Source organism: Malus domestica, chromosome 02 (assembly GCF_042453785.1).
Source record: "Malus domestica chromosome 02, GDT2T_hap1".
NCBI lineage: Eukaryota > Viridiplantae > Streptophyta > Magnoliopsida > Rosales > Rosaceae > Malus > Malus domestica.
This window is the reverse complement of record NC_091662.1, coordinates 27,310,351-27,329,452: the sequence shown is the minus strand read 5'-3', so window position 1 is coordinate 27,329,452 and position 19,102 is coordinate 27,310,351. Positions and strand designations below refer to the sequence as shown.

At 34.0% G+C, this 19,102-nt stretch overlaps 2 protein-coding genes across 2 annotated transcripts; both read right to left on the bottom strand.

Annotated features, from left to right (window-relative positions):
* Positions 1–249: 249 nt before the first annotated feature.
* Positions 250–2,596, bottom strand: LOC103407143 (very-long-chain aldehyde decarbonylase GL1-4-like). The gene is made up of 5 exons (XM_070817434.1): positions 2,497–2,596; positions 2,057–2,273; positions 984–1,359; positions 691–798; positions 250–449 (listed from the first exon to the last, which is right to left on the bottom strand). The coding sequence occupies exons 2-4, from the start codon at positions 2,215–2,217 to the stop codon at positions 778–780; spliced, it is 558 nt and encodes a 185-aa protein (XP_070673535.1). The 5' UTR covers positions 2,218–2,273; positions 2,497–2,596; the 3' UTR covers positions 250–449; positions 691–777.
* Positions 2,597–8,644: 6,048 nt separating this feature from the next.
* On the bottom strand, positions 8,645–15,106 carry LOC103406883 (very-long-chain aldehyde decarbonylase CER1-like). The gene is made up of 10 exons (XM_008345863.4): positions 15,032–15,106; positions 14,556–14,779; positions 12,383–12,615; positions 11,994–12,213; positions 10,948–11,323; positions 10,475–10,582; positions 10,035–10,235; positions 9,573–9,668; positions 9,175–9,348; positions 8,645–9,060 (listed from the first exon to the last, which is right to left on the bottom strand). Exons 1-10 carry the CDS (start codon positions 15,089–15,091, stop codon positions 8,890–8,892), a joined length of 1,863 nt encoding a protein of 620 aa, XP_008344085.1. The 5' UTR covers positions 15,092–15,106; the 3' UTR covers positions 8,645–8,889.
* Between the last annotated feature and the right edge of the window lie 3,996 nt (positions 15,107–19,102).

Genomic DNA, 19,102 nt, shown 5'->3' with positions numbered 1-19,102 from the left:
TCATCTTTTGGGCTGGATTACATTTTTGTTTTGCCTTGTAGTTTGACCCAATTTGTATAAACTCTATATTTTTTTATATGTTATATATTTTTATTGTTCAACACAATGGTCCCACATCGCGTAACAAAGTTTATATAGGAGTGATGATAAGATTTAATGTATGTAACCTTAAAAATCAAATACATTTAATAAGTGATATATATTGAATTCAACACGGTAACATGATCGTGGATAGTAAGAATGTACTAGTACAAAAGTTTTCCTCTATTCTTATAGGGGAGCTAGAACCATGACATATGAATTTGATACCTATAAATACATGTTATTTAGGGTTTAGGAATGCTCTTTAGGATTACAGCAACTGCTAAGCTACTTCCATCCACAACCTAGATTTTGAGATGAGGATGCCTTTGAACATAGAGACCACCATATCTATTCAGATCCTCACCCTGCATGCAAAATTTTGCAGTCAGAAGGTGGTGAAAGATTAATTAAGGGTGGGTTTCATGTAATCAATTTTGCAGAATATATAACAGAGTGGATCTCCTGGAAATAACCAAATTTAGAAAAAATTATAACTGAAGAAAAACATAAGAATTAGACATAACGACTAGAAAGCGAATTCAGATGAAACATTAACGAGACTATGAAAATATATAATTCACTCAGATATTGAAGGTAGAAACTGGCCTGATTCAAGAGGCCGAGACTTATAACTTTGACACCCTTTTTCTCAGCTTGAACAATGGCTTCCTCAATCAAGCTATTGATAGCTCCTTACTGGAATCGAAAGTAGTACTGCAATATTTGTATAAACAAAGCGCAATCATATGAATAATGTCTCTGCCTAAATGGTCTATTAAAACTAAAGTTTCAATAACAAACTAAATAAACTTTTAGTGAAAATTCAACTATATTTTGGTGTATACGATACATGAGAGCATACTCGAACTTTTAGATGAAAGAAAAAAAAAGGTTCTCACTTGCAAAGTGTATTTGGGTATAACCCAAGTTTGTAATCCGAGCTTGTTAAAACGCTGCCTCTCAACCACAAATGTACGACCACAGATCCGAGTTAACACCATGTACCACAATGTCACAGGCCACATCAACCACAGGTACCATTTTGATGTGTGGGGTATAGAGGCCAAGGAAGCAAACCCTAGCGGTAGATGATAGATGGATTCCGGTGTTGTTAGATGGGTTAGATGAAGGATATCTGGCGATTCCTCCTCTCTCTTGAGTGAAGTTTCATAGAGTGAATCAGCAGAATTGTCCACGGTGCCATATACGTAATCGTAGAATGGCATGAAGAGACAGTAATTGGTTCGGAATTGTGTGTGATGCAAAAAGTGAAAACTGTACACAAATTATATAATTAACTAAATTAATCATATATTATAAAGGTCTTCAGTTGATGATCTCTTAAATTGCTTTAAAGAATAAATCAACAATAGTTTGTTCATTTCAAGAATTAGAATTATGAGCTTTGCATAGATTAAGAGTTGGAATAAAGTAAGTCAGAAGGTGTAGGTATATGTCATAATTATAATAATTTTTAACTTAGTTGTTGATTGGCACTAGTGTTGGATTTAGCTAGCTATATAATTTTTTCATACATTTATATGTACTTATACATGAATATGGGTCTCTCAACTAAGCAGTTTATTACGCTTTTGGGTTGGATGCTTTAATATGGTTTCACAATCACGAAAGGTATACTCTCACCTTCATAAAAAGCGAACCAAAAAAGCTTTACGAGAATCAAACCCTAAACTTTTTATATGCTTAACAAAAAGCAAGAAGCTTGCTTTTAACATATAACATTAGTTGGGTTTCTTGCCCTAACAGTTCAAGATTGTGAGTGTGTCTAAAGTTTTGAATATGTATACGTCACTATGTATATACTATATACCCTCTACAAGTATGGAGATTTTTGTATTTAATATACATATATAAACGTAAATATATAGATACATCATACATACATATATGGGTGTGTGCACGCGCATGGAGAGAGAGAGAGAGAGAGAGAGAGAGAGAGAGAGATTCTTACGAAGAGGTATACATAAGATACTTGAGAGGAGGAAAGAGAGAGAAGAGATAGTTTGGAATGAGCTCAAAATTGCAGTGTCCCATGTTATTCATGAACTCAATATAAGTATAGCCAACACAGGATAAGACAGAAACTGTTCCCATGAACACAGTTGCTAGCATTGGTATTGAGAAGAGCAAGGAATATACTATGTGCTCCGCAAATGGGTGAATCACAGCTGCAATATAATAGCAAGATTACATAGATACAACAAAAAATGAAATTAATAATAATGTGGACAATTTGAACATTAGCCACGGAAAATTCTACAATATCCATTAAAAACTGGAGACTGGTACCGTTTTGTTCTATAAAAGTATACTGTACTCATCAATATATTCATGGTCCAACATTACGAAATAATGATGAGGTTATGAAATGAAATGGGGTAGCGGTCTTACAAGTAATAGGTTCAGTAACGGTTGACGAATGGTGATGAGAATGGTAGCAGGAGTAGAGGTAATGATGATGAAGTGCTCTGTGAAACCAATAGTAGAGGTACTCCACCAGGGCCGGTCCTGAGTTCTTGGGTGCCCGGTGCGAAAACTCAAAATGTGCCCTTTTTTATTACGAAAACATATGTTTAAAAAAATATATTTAACGAGAGCTGGAACCCAGTCGAAGCTGGGGAGCTAGGCCCTCACGCCCAAATTATATTACTTGAGAAAATATACAACGGGGGGACATAATAGTGAGATGCTCTTTACTCTTTTCATGTTGATCAAGCTTCACACCAAGATGTCTCCAATCACTAATTCCATCTTTTCAACTCAACCCAAGTTGATCAAGCTTCACACCAAGATGTCTCCAATCACTAATTCCATCTTTTCATGTTGATCAAGCTTCATACCAAGAAAATCTACTTTTCAACTCAACCCAAGTTCTCGAATTAGTGAGATGCTCTTTACTCTTTTCATGTTGATCAAGCTTCACACCAAGATGTCTCCAATCACTAATTCCATCTTTTGCTAACTCACTTTTTGAGGTAATTGTTTTAAACAATTTACAACAAAAGCAAAAGATTTTATCCAACTCTTTTGAGTACACGAGCCATTTCCTATCATAAATTTCACCCGTTGGTAATTTTCGATCATAGTAGTGTGAGGAAAATTTTCTAGAGAGTTTGTCCTTAGGATAAGTGAGATTAGTTTCTCGAATTGGTCCATTTTCTACAAATAAGGCTCTCATTTCTGCATTAAGATCATCCCAAATTCTTGGATCATAAATGTTTAAATGGAATGTAGGTTCGGGAGATTCAATATTTTCCTCTACACCAACATGATCATCATCAACATTTAAATCTATATCACCACCATTTTCATGGTCTTGAGACCCATCACCAACATTTTCCTCTAAATCACTACCATTTTTATGGTCTTGAGACTCATCACCAACATTTTCTTTTAAATCACCACCATCATAACCACCAATTTCATGATCATGAGACTCCCCAACAACATTTTGTGACTTTTCACTAACATCATTTTCTCTCAAATTTTCAACCGACTCATTCTTTGTAGAGAAAAATTTATTAAGAGATCCTCTTAAACTTTCGGCAATTTCGTTATCCTTTGTTTTTTTTTCCTTTTCATATTACCAGAGAGTTGTTTCCTAAAAGACATGGATTCGATAATTTGTTTGCAAAAATTACCTACACATGATATAACAAAAATTTCCTATCAAAATTATCATTCCAACATATATTATATATTATAAAAACACTAACACATAGTCTAACATATACAAATTGATAAAATTGAACCTAAATATTGAGTTTAAAATGAAATCAAATAATTCAATTAATCAAGAATTCAATTCATCCACAACAACAATTATATACATCAATTATAATATAATTATATTTCTATGTCACTTACAACGTTTTATATTAAATTATGAATTGATAATTCAAATTTTAAAAATTAGTTACCTCAAAACTCAAAATGGTTGGTGATGAATGAATGCACTTGTAGTCAAATTTCAATACCCAAATAAATGGTGCTGTCTGTGCTGTCACGTTGAGAATAAGGAGGAGGCCTGGCTCCTGCTGTGCTGTCTCCTGCTGTGCTGTCTCCTGCCTGCTCACTCACATCAGTGCAGCAAAGGCACAGGGGAAGTGGCGGTGGGGAAGGGATTGGGGAACAAAGGGGATGGAGGATTGGGAAAAGGTTGGAAGTTAGTGGGGATTGGGGAACAAAGGGAGGGGGTGTGTGGGGGAATCGGGAAAAGGGTTAGAAATTAGGGTTTATGGGACCAAGAGTGGTCCCTGTATATAACTTTTTTTTTTATAATTTTTTTTAATGCATAAAACCTAGGCCCCTTTAATATGTTGTCAATCTTAGGCCGTCCCCCTATTTGAAAATTGGGCTCTAGTAATTTTTTTTTTTTATACCTAGTTATTTGGGTTTTATTATTTTGGTGCCCCTTTAATTTTTGGGCCCTGGACAGTTGCCCTTGTGGCACTGGGCTAGGGCCGGCCCTGTACTCCACAGGACCAGCATGAAGTAGAATTGTTAAAACAACTCCGTCTGTCCTCCAAAGTGGTACATTTTGAGCCCCAGAGAACAACCGGTTGGAGAGGTACATTAGGGCTCCATTGAACAATATTTGGTCATCCCTGTAACAAACAGGGTTAGTTAGATCTTTATATAGATCAAATTATTTATTCATTGCACTCAGAGTGTTGATTCTGTTTTGTATAATTTTTTCATGTCATCATTAGGTACACTATATTCTACATATACATAGTATACACATGGATACAAAAATAAAGGTTAATTATTTGATGAAGAACATTATTTATCATGAATATCATTACTTATATCTTTTCTAAATCTACACTTAATTATATACTAAGACATATATTAAGAGATCCATCTTTGTCAACTAAAAAATGTGAAGTGACTAATGTGTCATTTTTATGTTAATTGATTATGATATTAGTTTAAACAATCGAGAATGATACTGTAATTTCCCTAACAACCTTCTTTACCATGTCTATTTTTTCTCTTTTTATAATTGTACATATTTTGTAAAATTTTATCATCACATACATATAGCATGTGTACAAATATCTAGTTTGCATAATAAAAAGTTGAAAATAAAAATCCAATCTAAAAAGTCATGCATTTGTAAAATGGAAAATGCTTTTTTCAGATGTTCAAAAAGAAAATTTTCCCTCTTTTTAAAATTCTTAGAACTTTGTCATTTTTGAGGTAATACCAAAATACATGTATTTAGAATTTTTGCAGGTGAAATTTGTCTTCCCATTTGATAAAAAAAATGATAATAATTTAATTATATACCCTTGAGAATTATGAATGGAACTATTAGCAAGGGTAATTATTATGTGCGAGAAGACTTAATTAACCCTTGGATTCAAATTACTTGCTTAGTTCTCATTCCTCGAGACACCCTCAAGTACAACTCGAACCATCCCTCTTCAAAAGATCTAATTGCATTATAAGCACCAGTAGCTTCCCCACGCAAAGAGTTTGTAGCAGATCTATCATTCTTTATGTTCTCAAGTATTGTACAAGACGCGTCGTACATATGTATCAAGTCACACACTGAATCATAATGAGAACCCCAACGAGTAGCTCCAGGTCGATGTATAGTACCGATTTGATTAGCTCCTCTTCCTGTCTCAAGTTCACCAGCACCCACCAACTCTTCAATGTTCACTGTGTGTGCAACCTGCAGCTGAGTATGACTCTTTGGAGAAGTAGTAATAACATTCACAATTGAACCTAATGCTGAAAAGAATAACCAGATAACAGCTACTTCTTTTGATGCTGCAACTAATGCCAATTGCAGTTGATGAGCAAAACAATGCACATAATAAGCAGATGAACACTCTTTAATAAATAAAGATTGTAGCCCATTCCACTGACCTCACATATTACTCGCACCATCATAGCCTTGACCTCGTAATTTGTTTATAGGCAACTCATGGAAGGCAAGGACTTTTTTTATCTCCCTATGAAGTGTTGGTGCAGTAGTGTCTTCAACCCACACAATATCTAAAAATCGTTCTCGTAGAAAACCATCATTATCAACAAATCTTAAAATAATGGCCATGTGCTCTCTGTGAGCAATATCATGTGCTTCATCAACAAGAATACAAAAAACACCATCCCCGACTTCTTCACAAATTTTTCTTCGTACTATGTTGGCGAGAATGTTCAAAACCTCCTTTTGGATCATGGGCGAGGAATATTTGGTATTTTTTGGTGCATTTTCTAAAACAACTACAGCCACCTTATCATTAAACTTGGTTGTATGCTTTACCAATTCAATAAAATTCCCACGATTTTTCGAACCCATTGATTCATCATGTCCTCTAAAAGGACATGCTTGAAATGTAAGCCATTGAACACACCCAATTGTAGCCTTGAGTCTCAACCGATTCTTCAAAATTTCTTCTTTTGATTGTCGATTAATAACCTTGTCAACATTCTGAGATGGATTCATCAATTCCTCTACACGTGAAACACAAGTATTATTTAATGAAGATGGACCTCCAATATGAGAAAGAAATATACAATTCTTTCCGTCGTTAACTCTTTTCCAATTGTTAAACCCATCAACAGTTAGTGTCGGATGACTTGTTGGACCAGTCCCAAAAGGAAAGCATGGGAAACAATATACTCTATATGTTGTTGGAGAATATTCTAACCATGGAAATTGTGAAAACCAAGAATACTGAAATCGACGATATTGTGATCCAAACCGAGACCTAGGATACTCAAGAAGTTTCGGATGGTAAGGCCCAGCTTTGATATAAGCACGTCGAACTTCATCTTGTTGATTAATAGGATGCTCATATATTTGAATTCGTTTCCTCGGGTCTCGTTCCAATTCCAAAGAAGCATCATCAAAAACTTTTTCTTGAGGTTCAATTATATTAGATGTCTGGTGAGAATCATGAGGCAGCTCAGTTGATATTGGTGCGTTATCATTAGATGCAAAAGGTACATCACTCTCTAATTTATCACCATCATCTCTTCTTTTTTTTAAAAAAAAAAGAATCAATAGTTCTTAACCTCTTCATTGAACGTTAACCTAACAAATTGAACAACAATAATGCAAGTTTATATAATAAATTATATTTCTAAAAAATCTATCAGACTATCAGAAAAAATATATTAAACTTGAAATTGAATTTTTAAAGTACAAATTCTTAAAATTAAAGCAATAAACAAATAAAATCATCAAGACATAAGAATAAAGTGGTTAAAAACTTACCTATTGATAAGAAAAATCAATAAGTTTTCTCACTTGTATTGTATGCTCGGTTTTTGTGAACTGCAGTGCAAAGAAGAGACGTCGAGACGGGACAAAGGCTTTTCCAAAACTGAAAAAGGGTCACTGTGTTGTACCTCAAAAGTCGAAATAAAATAATAAACTAGTCTACTCCTAGGAAACCTAAATTAATAAAATATTAAATTTACTTTTTAAAAACGGATGAGATGACTACTCTACTCCTAGGAAACCTAAACTAATCTCTATACTACTCCCTAAAAACTAATCAAATAAATAGACTTAATGGGAAGTGTGTCAGTGTGTGTGTCTGTAAGATTTGAATTATAATAATAATAAATTTTGATATTGATTAAAGTAAATAATTTATTTAATATTTATTAACTCTTACTTTTTCTAAAAGTAGTCCTATTATTCAGAACTTTTACTTATTGGATGGGCTATAACAATTAAAAATAATAAAATAACCTAAATTATCAGTATTTTTAACCTTAAACAACTAAAACTCTCCCTATGCTAGAGCCCGCCCTAACCCTGTTACTAGCTCCGCCGTTGCAACTTTGCATTCTTAATTTCTAGACCAATCAAATAAGGAGCATGACTATAAGACTAAGTTTCAAGTCACTTGTAGCTCAAGTAATTAAGGATATTTATCTATATTCGAAGTTTTACATTCAATTTCCCCATTCTCACTACACCTTATAGAAAAAAGAAACAAACATGAGACCAAGTTTGTCTAATAATACCTACTAACAATTGTGGCACATGTTATATATGCATGTAAGCAAAATAGTTATTACATAAAAGCAAAATGGTAGTAGATTCCTCAATGGAAGATGCAAAATGCCTTAAGGGGACGTTGTATATTTGTTCTTGATCGGAAGCTCTCCAATGACTGGATGTAAATTAATCATCTTCAACCTGAAGGTGTATATAAAAATGTATATCTACATCTTAGAAGGTGGTTTCCGCAAGTTGTCGAAAAGAAAAATATATGAGATATTTACATCTCTCCCGTTGTAAAACTAATATTTACATATCCCGGAGGTGTAAAAGTTTTTTTTTTTTTTTTTTCCGAGCAAACGATATTATCTACATTAAAGGAGTGGGGGAGTGGGCTAAGCCTCTCACAATGGGCTAGTGTAAATGTATTTTTTTTTTACATCTCAAATTTGCATCTCTTTATTGAAGATGCTCTTATAATAAGGAAGAGTAATAAAATAGGGTATTGAAAAGTATTTGGGAAGAGATTTTTATTTTTTAATTAAAATATCTTCTGGTACATGATTATCCAATATGTTATACTGTTTTATTTCATAATGGTAAATTTGAGAAATAAGTACTTGGAAGGGATTTTTAGAAAAGATCGACAAAGTCTCTTCTCTTACACACAACTGATGATATAATATAACGAAACAAGTGGTTCGATCCCATAGTTTGTTTATGGTAGATAATAGCTAAAGCTTGCATGAAAATTTGTCCATAGCTAGCTAGCAACATTTTCATGAAGTGGCAAATAATCTTCATTATTTTTACATCGGTTGAGTGGTGACAAGTGGGTGGAAACCATGTCGAAGACTTGCTTGCCAAACTTTGTCAGTGTCGGACATGGTGTAACCACACTCATGCTCCTTCCAACCTTCCAAGGCATGCACTATGCCTGCTATACGCCATGCACTCATCACCCTTCTTGGCAACCAATTCTGAGATATAAAAAAATAAAATTATAGGTCAATCTAATTTTCGAATTAAACAGAAAAAAGTGGCAATGAAATTAAAAAAATTATTATTGTTTTACTTATTAATTAATTGCTTACCTCACAAGAGTAAATATTCTCAAGAGATGAGGGAATCTTCATCGCTGGGGTATAGTGGTAGAAGCAGTCTTTGCGCAGTTTTTTTGGTGGGAGTTGGGAGAAGGGAACAAATAATGTTCCTCTTGGGGCACTCAACTGCTCTTTTTCTGTCAATCCATCTCCAACTAACCAAATCTGAAAAGTTGACTTGCATATATAAATTTCAATATTACAATATAAAAAGGAAATTATTATTAGTCTTCTAAAATAGTTATGTTGAACTATTTTTCTTTTAATGACTAGTGGAGTGCGTAATCAATTTTTTTTAGTTTTAATAACAACTCTCAATATGAAATATTGTTTTAAATTGAATTGCATATCATGGGTAAAAAGCAAAATACATAGATGATAATTGATACCTTGTGTGCATAACTTTCTGCAAGAACCAAACTACTTTCAGTGGCACTCAATGATTTGGTGAGCTTCAAATATTCATCTTCGTGTAATGTAGCTACCTGAAATAAACTCAATGCATATAAAAGATGAGTAAAATAGCAATACTACAAACACCAAGTCTAATATCAACTCTTACACCAACTTCGTCATATTGTATGAGTCATTTTTACATGATCACATAATATCAGTGGTCCCACATCACACATCACGTAAGAAAGTTTATATAGGAGTGATGATAATACTTAATGTATGTAACCTTAAAAAACAAATACATTTAATAAGTGATATTGAATTTAACACGGTAACATGATCGTGGATAGTAAGAATGTACTAGTACAAAACTTTTCCTCTATTCTTATAGGGGAGCTAGAACCATGACATATGAACTTGATACATATAAATACATGTTATATATATTTATTTACCTGGATACCCTTCTGGTACAAAGCAAAGGCAAGGGCATAAGCAACCTTTGTGAGGTTACCTCTGAAAACAACTTGAGTTGTCCCTTTTGGAATGCTGTTTAGGATTACAGCAACTGCTAAGCTACTTCCATCCACAACCTTGATTTTGAGATGAGGATGCCTTTGAACATAGAGACCACCATATCTATTCAGATCCTCACCCTGCATGCAAAAGTTTGCAGTCAGAAGGTGGTGAAAGATTAATTAACGGTGGGTTTCATGTAATCAATTTTGCAGGATATATAAGAGTGGACCTCCGGGAAATAACCAAATTTAGAAAAAATTATAACTGAAAAAAAACATAAGAATTAGACATAACGACTAGAAAGTGAATTCAGATGAAACATTAACGAGACTATGACAATATATAATTCACTCAGATATTGGAGGTAGAAACTGGCCTGATTCAAGAGGCCGAGACTTATAACTTTGACACCCTTTTTCTCAGCTTGAACAATGGCTTCCTCAATTAAGCAATTGATAGCTTCTTTCTGGAATCGAAAGTTGTACTGCAATATTTGTATAAACAAAGCGCAATCATATGAAAAAAGTTTCTGCCTAAATGGTCTGTTAAAATTGAAGTTTCAATAACAAACTATATATACATTTAGTGAAAATTCAACTATATTTTGGTGTATAAAATTCATTAGAGCATACTCGAACTTTTAGATCGTCGTACCCAGTGCACAAGGCTCCCGCTTTACGCAGGGTCTGGGAGAGGTGAATGTCGGCTAGCCTTACCCCCATTTATGGAGAGGCTGCTCCCAAGTCTCGAACCCGAGACCTACCGCTCATGGGCGAAGGCACTTGCCATCGCACCAAGTGCGACCTCTATACTCGAACTTTTAGATGAAAGAAAAAAAAAGGTTCTCACTTGCAAAGTGTATTTGGGTATAACCCAAGTTTGTAATCTGAGCTTATTAAATCGCTGCCTCTCAACCACAAATGTACGACCACAGATCCGAGTTAACACCATGTACCACAATGTCACAGGCCACATCAACCATAGGTACCATTTTGGTGTGTGGGGTATAGAAGCCAAGGAAGCAAACCCTAGCGGTAGATGATAGATGGATTCCGGTGTTGTTAGATGGGTTAGATGAAGGATATCTGGCGATTCCTCCTCTCTCTTGAGTGAAGTTTCATAGAGTGAATCAGTAGAATTGTCCATGGTGCCATATACGTAGTCGTAGAATGGCATGAAGAGAGAGTAATTGGTTCGGAATTGTGTGTGATGCAAAGAGTGAAACCTGTACACAAATTATATAATTAACTAAATTAATCATAATATTATAAAGGTCTTCAGTTGGTGATCTCTTAAATTGCTTTAAAGAATAAATCAACAATAGTTTGTTCATTTCAAGAATTAGAATTATGAGCTTTGCATAGATTAAGAGTTGGAATAAAGTAAGTCATAAGGTGTAGGTATATGTCATAATTATAATAATCTTTAAATTAGCTGTTGATTGGCACTAGTGTTGCATTTAGCTAGCTATATAATATTTTCATACATTTATAAGTACTTATTTATGAATATGGGTCTCTCAACTAAGCAGTTTATTACGCTTTTGGGTTGGATGCTTTAATATGGTTTCACAATCAGCAAAGGTATACTCTCACCTTCATAAAAAGCGAACCAAAAAAGCTTCACATTGGAGAATCAAACCCTGAACTTTTTATATGCTTAACAAAAAGCAAGAAGCTTGCTTTTAACATACAACATTAGTTGGGTTTCTTTCCCTAACAGTTCAAGATTGTGAATATGTGTACTTAACTATGTATATACTGTATACCCTCTACAAGTATGGAGATTTTTGTATTTAATATACATATATAAACATAAATATATAGACACATCGTACATACATATATAGGTGTGTGCGCGCGCGTGGAGAGAGAGAGAGAGAGAGAGATTCTTACGAAGGGGTATACATAAGATACTTGAGAGGAGGAAAAAGAGAGAAGAGGCAGTTTGGAATGAGCTCAAAATTGCAGTGTCCCATGTTATTCATGAAGTCAATATAAGTATGATAGCCAACAAGGGATATGACAGAAGCTGTTCCCATGAACACAGTTGCTAGCATTGGTATTGAGAAGAGCAAGGAATATACTATGTGCTCCGCAAATGGGTGAATCACAGCTGCAATATAATAGCAAGATTACATAGATACAACACAATATCCATTAAAAACTGGAGACTGGTACCGTTTTGTTCTGTAAAATTATATATTATAATCATCAATATATTTATGGTTCAACATTACAAAATAATGATGAGGTTATGAAATGATATGGGGTAGCGGTCTTACAAGTAATAGGTTCAGTAACGATTGAGGAATGGTGATGAGAATGGTAGCGAGAGTAGAGATAATGATGGTGAAGTGCTCTGTGAAACCAATAGTAGAGGTACTCCACAGGACCAGCATGAAGTAGAATTGTTGCAACAACTCCGTCTGTCCTCCAAAGTGGTACATTTTGAGCCCCAGAGAACAATCGGTTGGAGAGGTACATTAGGGTACCATTGAACAATATTTGGTCATCCCTGCAACAAACAGGTTAGTTAGATCTTTATATAGATCAAATTATTTCTTCATTGCACTCAGAGTGTTGATTAAGTTTTGTTTAATTTTTTGTCATCATTAGATACACTATATTCTACATACACATGGATACAAAAATAAAGGTTAATTATTTGATGAGGAACATTATTTATCATGAATATCATTACTTAAATCTTTTCTAAATCTATAGTTAATTATATACTAAGACATATGTTAAGAGATCCCTCTTTGTCAACTAAAAAGGGTGAAGTGACTAATATGTCATTTTTATGTTAATTATTGTGATATTAGCATGATTCTAAAAGGCGCTACGCGCTAGTCTAACAGCGGGCTGGAGCCTAGCGACTAGGCAACTAGGCAGGGCCTAGGTGAACTAGAGGGATTTAAGTAAATATATTATATTTCGTGTAAATAAGTGTTTTTGTACATAAAATATATGTAATTACCTCATAAACTACAAAATAGAATGACATGTATATTATGAATTATTGGAATATAATGAAAACATGAGGAACAAGCATATAATGTGTGGTCATTTAAGTATTTAAGTCTCTTACAATTTACTGGAAAAAAATAACATGCAAAATGAAAGTTATCTATTTTCTGTCTAAGTAAGTCGCAACCTAGGCAGGTGCCTACGCGGTTTAGGCGGGCGCCTCAGCAGGTCTAGGCACTCTTTCTTAATTTTCAAACACCTAGGCATTAATCGAGGCGATGGCCAACCGCCTAGCGCTTAGACGGGAATTTTTAGAACAGTGGATATTAGTTTAAACAATCGAGAATGATATTGTAATTTCCCTAACGACTTTAATTACCACGTCTATTTTTTCTCTTTTTATAATTGTACATATTTTGTAAACTTTTATCATCACATACATATAGCATGTGTACAAATATCTAGTTTGCATAATAAAAAGTTGAAAATAAAAATCCTATCTAAAAAGTCACATGTATGTGTAAAATGGAAAAAATGCTTTTTTCAGATGTTCAAAAAGAATTTTTTTCCCTCTTTTTAAAATTCTTAGAACTTTGTCATTTTTTAGGTAATAGCAAAATACATGCATTTAGAATTTTTACAGGTGAAATTTGTCTTCCCATTTTATTAAAAAAATTATAATAATTTAATTATATGATGTAGTACCCTTGAGAATTATGAATGAAACTATTAGCAAGGGTAATTCTTATGTGCGATAAGACTTAATTAACCCTTTGGATTCAAATTATTTGCTTAGTTCTCATTGCTCGAGACACCCACACCCTCAAGTACAACTTGAACCATCCCTCTTCAAGAACAACTCGAGTACTTGTCGACCCATATTTCTTGTCTCAATTATTATATTTGTGTGCTGGCATATTACTCAAAAGGTGTCGATATGGGGTCGAGTTGTTCTTGGTGGGGGCTCGAGCAAAAGGAACTTCGCAAAGTGTTTGAATACAATTAACACCTGAGGTTAATTAAGCCTTTTTCTGACAAATTTTGCCAACAACTTGGAAAAGGAGGCAAAAATCGCTTTGACCCTCTAAAAATTGTATTTTCCAAATATTCCAATCTGATTTAGGGACGCTTAAGGACTACCATACGAACACTAACAAATCACAAGCAAATCAATGGTAAGCTAATAAATCACTATAGACAAGTGGTAAAAAAAAATTAATAAATCACTATAGACACACAAAATCACTTTACCGTTGACATGCTATATAATGAAAGATCTCAAAGAATGAGAAGAAGATGAAAGTCACAATACGAAAACTTATAGATTAAAAAAACTTATATATTGGTACCTAAATATAGGTATATACAGATAGAAAACATAAGAACGAAGCTCAGATTATAAGGAAACTTAAAATTTATTAAGCAGCTGTAAAATAGATAAATTTATATAAAATAAAATGTAAATGAAATCCCAAATGCACTGACCAGTTTCTTTCTCTGTCAACCTGATCGAATTCAAGACCCTTGTCAAGAATTCGACCATTGCCTTTGGCTGTTCGATATCGAGAAAGAGTGATCCATATCTGGTTGTGGATCATCCTCCAAAGCATAAGTGGAAATATGAGGATGTAAGCTATATCTCTATCTTTTCCATCATTCATCATGAACAACATTGTGCTGTGAATGACCCAAGGAGCCATGATGAGGTACTGCAAGTGAAAACCCAGCATGTATACATGACAGGTGAAGTAATTAATAAAGCAAAATATAAAACAACTTGAAATGTACAATGATGATGCTGATGATATATAATGTTCAATGACTAAACCCTAACACACTATATAGCATGATATATATATATGTGTGTGTGTGTGTGTGTGTGTGTGTGTGTGTGTGTAGGAATGCAAAAGAGAGAGAGAGAGAGAGAAAGATGGAACAATAATAATCAGGTAAGAAAGTGCCTTAAAGCTTCCAAGTGGTTTCCATGGCCAATCAGTAAGAATTCCAGGCATAGAAGCCATATTCTATGTTGATTTTTGCAGTGTACTGGACGGGTTTATATATAGGCAGTTTCTGTGGACTTCTTGATCAAGTTTTTAATTTTCATTGTGTTGGATTTTTTTTTTTTTTTTCTTTTCTTGGGAGATGAATTTTGTTTGGTTAGCCGAATGTAGAAAGAGGATGGGGTGATAATTTGATTGATTTGGTAATAAACTTGGGGAAATGATTTATGTGCTTTTTTTCCCATTAATTCTTTTTTGTATTATTCAATTCAAACTAATTAAAAAAATTAAAACTTTATTTGTTTAAATATTTTGATCAAGGTCCTTAGCATCATTTAAGATATTTAACTCATGTATTTATGCATTTAATGTCCCTCAAATTATGAAATTTAACTAAATTCAAATAATATTTTTAAAATATAATAAATACTTAAAAATCAATAATAGAGTAATATTGTTCTTCAAAAAATTATAGCAAAAAAATAATGTACCCACATAATTATTAACATATTTTCAAAAATTACTATTGATATATTTTAAAACATAAAATAAATACATATAATTAGCATGGGTACATTTAGCAAAATTAAAAATGGGTACAAATAAATTTAAAAAATATGGGTACAAATAAAAATAAAAGTTTAAAATATATGGGCAAAAAAAGAAATTAATATATGGGTACAAATTAAAGCTGAAAATAAAATTAGTACAAATTAAAAAAAGGGCTGCAAATTAAAAATGGGTACAAACTAAAAATAAAAATATATGATAAAAATTTTAGCCATAAATATAAATATATTAGATGTAACGTTTCTAACACTAAACGAATGTATTTAGAAATAAAAAAAATATTTTATTATTGAAATAATTAATAGCTTTTATTAAAACCTAAGGACCTTAATCAAAAATTCAAAATGAATAAGGTTTTAATCAATAGAATAGTAAAAAGAGGGATAGGAACCTAATTTCTCCTATAAAAATCTCTTCCTCATGCAGCCCCAGCACCGCTTGAGGCAGTAGCGTACTTTTAACTCTTCAAAGGATACCCCAAAATAGAGCCAATGACACCAAAAAATACATACATATAAATTCAAACCCTAAGTTGGAGGCGTGCCATAAATATTAAACATGAATGGGCAAGCATGTGAAGAAAAAAAAAAGTGAGTGAAAATTAATTTCCTACATTGTTAAAACAATGGCACATGTGTCACTTATACTACTACGGTCTAGTAGTATTTTTCTTCACTTGTAAGTGAGAGGTCTTAGGTTTGATTCTCGTCAAAAGAGAATTTGAACCACATTATTGCTAGCTCATTGTGAGGCTTAGTCCACTCTCTCACTCTTTTAATGTAAATAATATCGTTTATTAAAAAAAAATGGTAAATTACATTTTACCACCTCAGGTTTGAGGTCTATTGCAACCTCATACAACATCTTCAAAAAATTTACCAAAAAAAAATAGCAGTTGAGGTATGAAAGTAAAATGTTTTGAAGATGTTGTATGAAGTTGTAATTGACATCAAACCTAAAGTGGTAAAGTGTAATTTACCCAAAAAAAAATGGCACAAGTACATAGTACTGGACTATTGATATCCACCCACCCGGTCTTCATTTTTCACCGACCATTTAATGAAGTTTCAGTGACAAGGACCGTATACGCCTCCCTGCACTTTCGTTAAGTCAACTTAAACAGTCTTAATTCTCGTGTCACTTTTGTCCACCTTCTACGATCCTTCCTTAAGTACCAAATAAAATCCATGAAATAATTACACATCATCCAGTTAATTCACCACTTTCGAATTATATTATTTAAACCCCTAAAATTCAATACCAACCCCGTCCCATTTTCTTTATTTCTTTTTGTTTGGACCCGATTTTACATCATCGACCCAAGTAATCGAGGTCGTTGAGTGAGCATGGTTCTTAACTGTTGGTTGAGAAAATTAAGATAATTTGCTATTGTTGAAAGATTATATTATGGTTTTTAATCATAATAATTATCTTTCAATAAATTATCTCAATTTTCTTGTACAAAATAAATGGGACAAAAATCATAGCCCCAATGAAGAAACAGGTGAAACAGTCCGATTTAATTTGGCTTTGTTAGCAGTGTACCGTGTGGATTAGAGCAACTCAGCTTGGATTCTTATCACGTGGCATAACATAGGATTTGCAAGGCTTGGATAATGGTGAGATAGGAGACCTAAGTAGGTTGGGTTATTTATGGATGTTGTTAGATGAATTGAATTGATGATGGACTTCTTCTTCTTTTTTTGTCAAAGAGTAGATATTATTAAATACGAATTGCAATGTTTACATCAAACACTAGAGTGTTGAACAACCACTCAGGCTCAAACTCATCCCAAGAATGCACACCCCCCCACACGCGTGACATAAGATGCCACAAAATGCCACAAGATGCGTAGCCTCATTACAAGCACGAGAAGTGTAAATAAACTCAATAGAACATAATTGTTGCTTAATAAGATTAATATCCCACAAAATAGCTTCCATGGTTGCTAGCTATATAATTATAATTATATATATATATATACACAATTGGTGGTTGCCGTACAGTCAGCATATATATATATATATATATATATATATATAGATATATATAATTGGTGGCTGTTTAGATGAACGTTATTTGTTCAAATCCAAGCATGCAGGTAATCTTGGGATTCGATGTGATAAGACTAAACACAAGGATCGAATTTGGTTGCATTTTTTACTAAGTTCAGAGTCTTGGGAGTAGTAAGGCTTATCCGAGACTCAAGTCAGTGGAAGAGTTTTAATAGCTTGGGAGTCTTTATCAGCTTATCAACCAGCGAGTACTCATCCCTATAAATACAAGACACCGTGCAACATTTCAAGCTCTCTCCAACTCAACATACAAATTGCCCTGCGCAAACTCTCGCTCTACGCAAAACTTCTCAAGAACCTTGAGATTTTTATTTTCTTTTTCGTTAACACATCTTCAGTTTGGATAAACAGCACTATGAAGGCAACCGGCGAACACCTTCAGTTTGGATAAACAGCATTGTTGCTATAGAATCAGCCAATCGCGGAGCACCTTCAGTTTGGATAAACAGCACTACGTCAAGGCCGACTGATTATCTATCCAAGTCTCGGTCTAGAAGGATTTTCAAATCCTTATTGGTAAAGATCATCTCATTAGCCTTCTCGGCGAAGTAAGGTGTTACGGATTACTAGGCTTGGTGCATCGAACGTCGAGTTGTTTTATGATTGGATACTCCCAAGTGGGATTTAGAGTTCGTCATTCTGATGACCGAACTACGTTTACGATTAAGACGCACATTTGCTTTAAGTACTTGTGCCTGTATAGTTAAGTGTCGATTCGACGTGCTTATACTTTTACAAATATAATCACTGTGACCGAATCTGGCGCCGACGGTTTGTGAACTTCGCAAGACTAGTAGCCTTGTCTTCAGGCTCTAGAACCCAAAGGCCGAGATGTGTTCCTTCCTTGGCCGCAGTCGCAAGATCAAGAAGTCAGCATAGCGCTCAATGCAACATCAACAAATTTTACTCCCCGGCCGAGCTCGGCTGTCAAGTTGGCACGCCCCACACACAACCAAATAACGTAGTTAGCTCATTAGTTACTCGACCTACGCGCCACGTAGGCTTGATAGTTTTTAGTGTCAACACTTTTATAATAAATAGCCTGTTGTGGTCTATTTTTATCTAACAAAATAGAGAGGGCAGGCGGTAGTGGGAGAGAGAAGAGAGATGTGTGTTTGTAGAATTGTAGGGGAATGTGTGTGTTTTTATCCCTCCTACATTGTGCCTTTATTTATAGTAGTAAAGGGAGAGAAGATATTCCTTCTCCTCCAAGTAATACAAGTTGTAATAGGAAAGGATAACTAGAATCAAATCTAATCTAGGATTTACACAATCATACTTATTCTAGGAATGTTTACAACACTCCCCCTTGAGTGTGCAAATACTTAAGGTAGATTTAGCATCATGCAGAAGTTGAGGAAGTTGACTCCTCGGCACTGATTC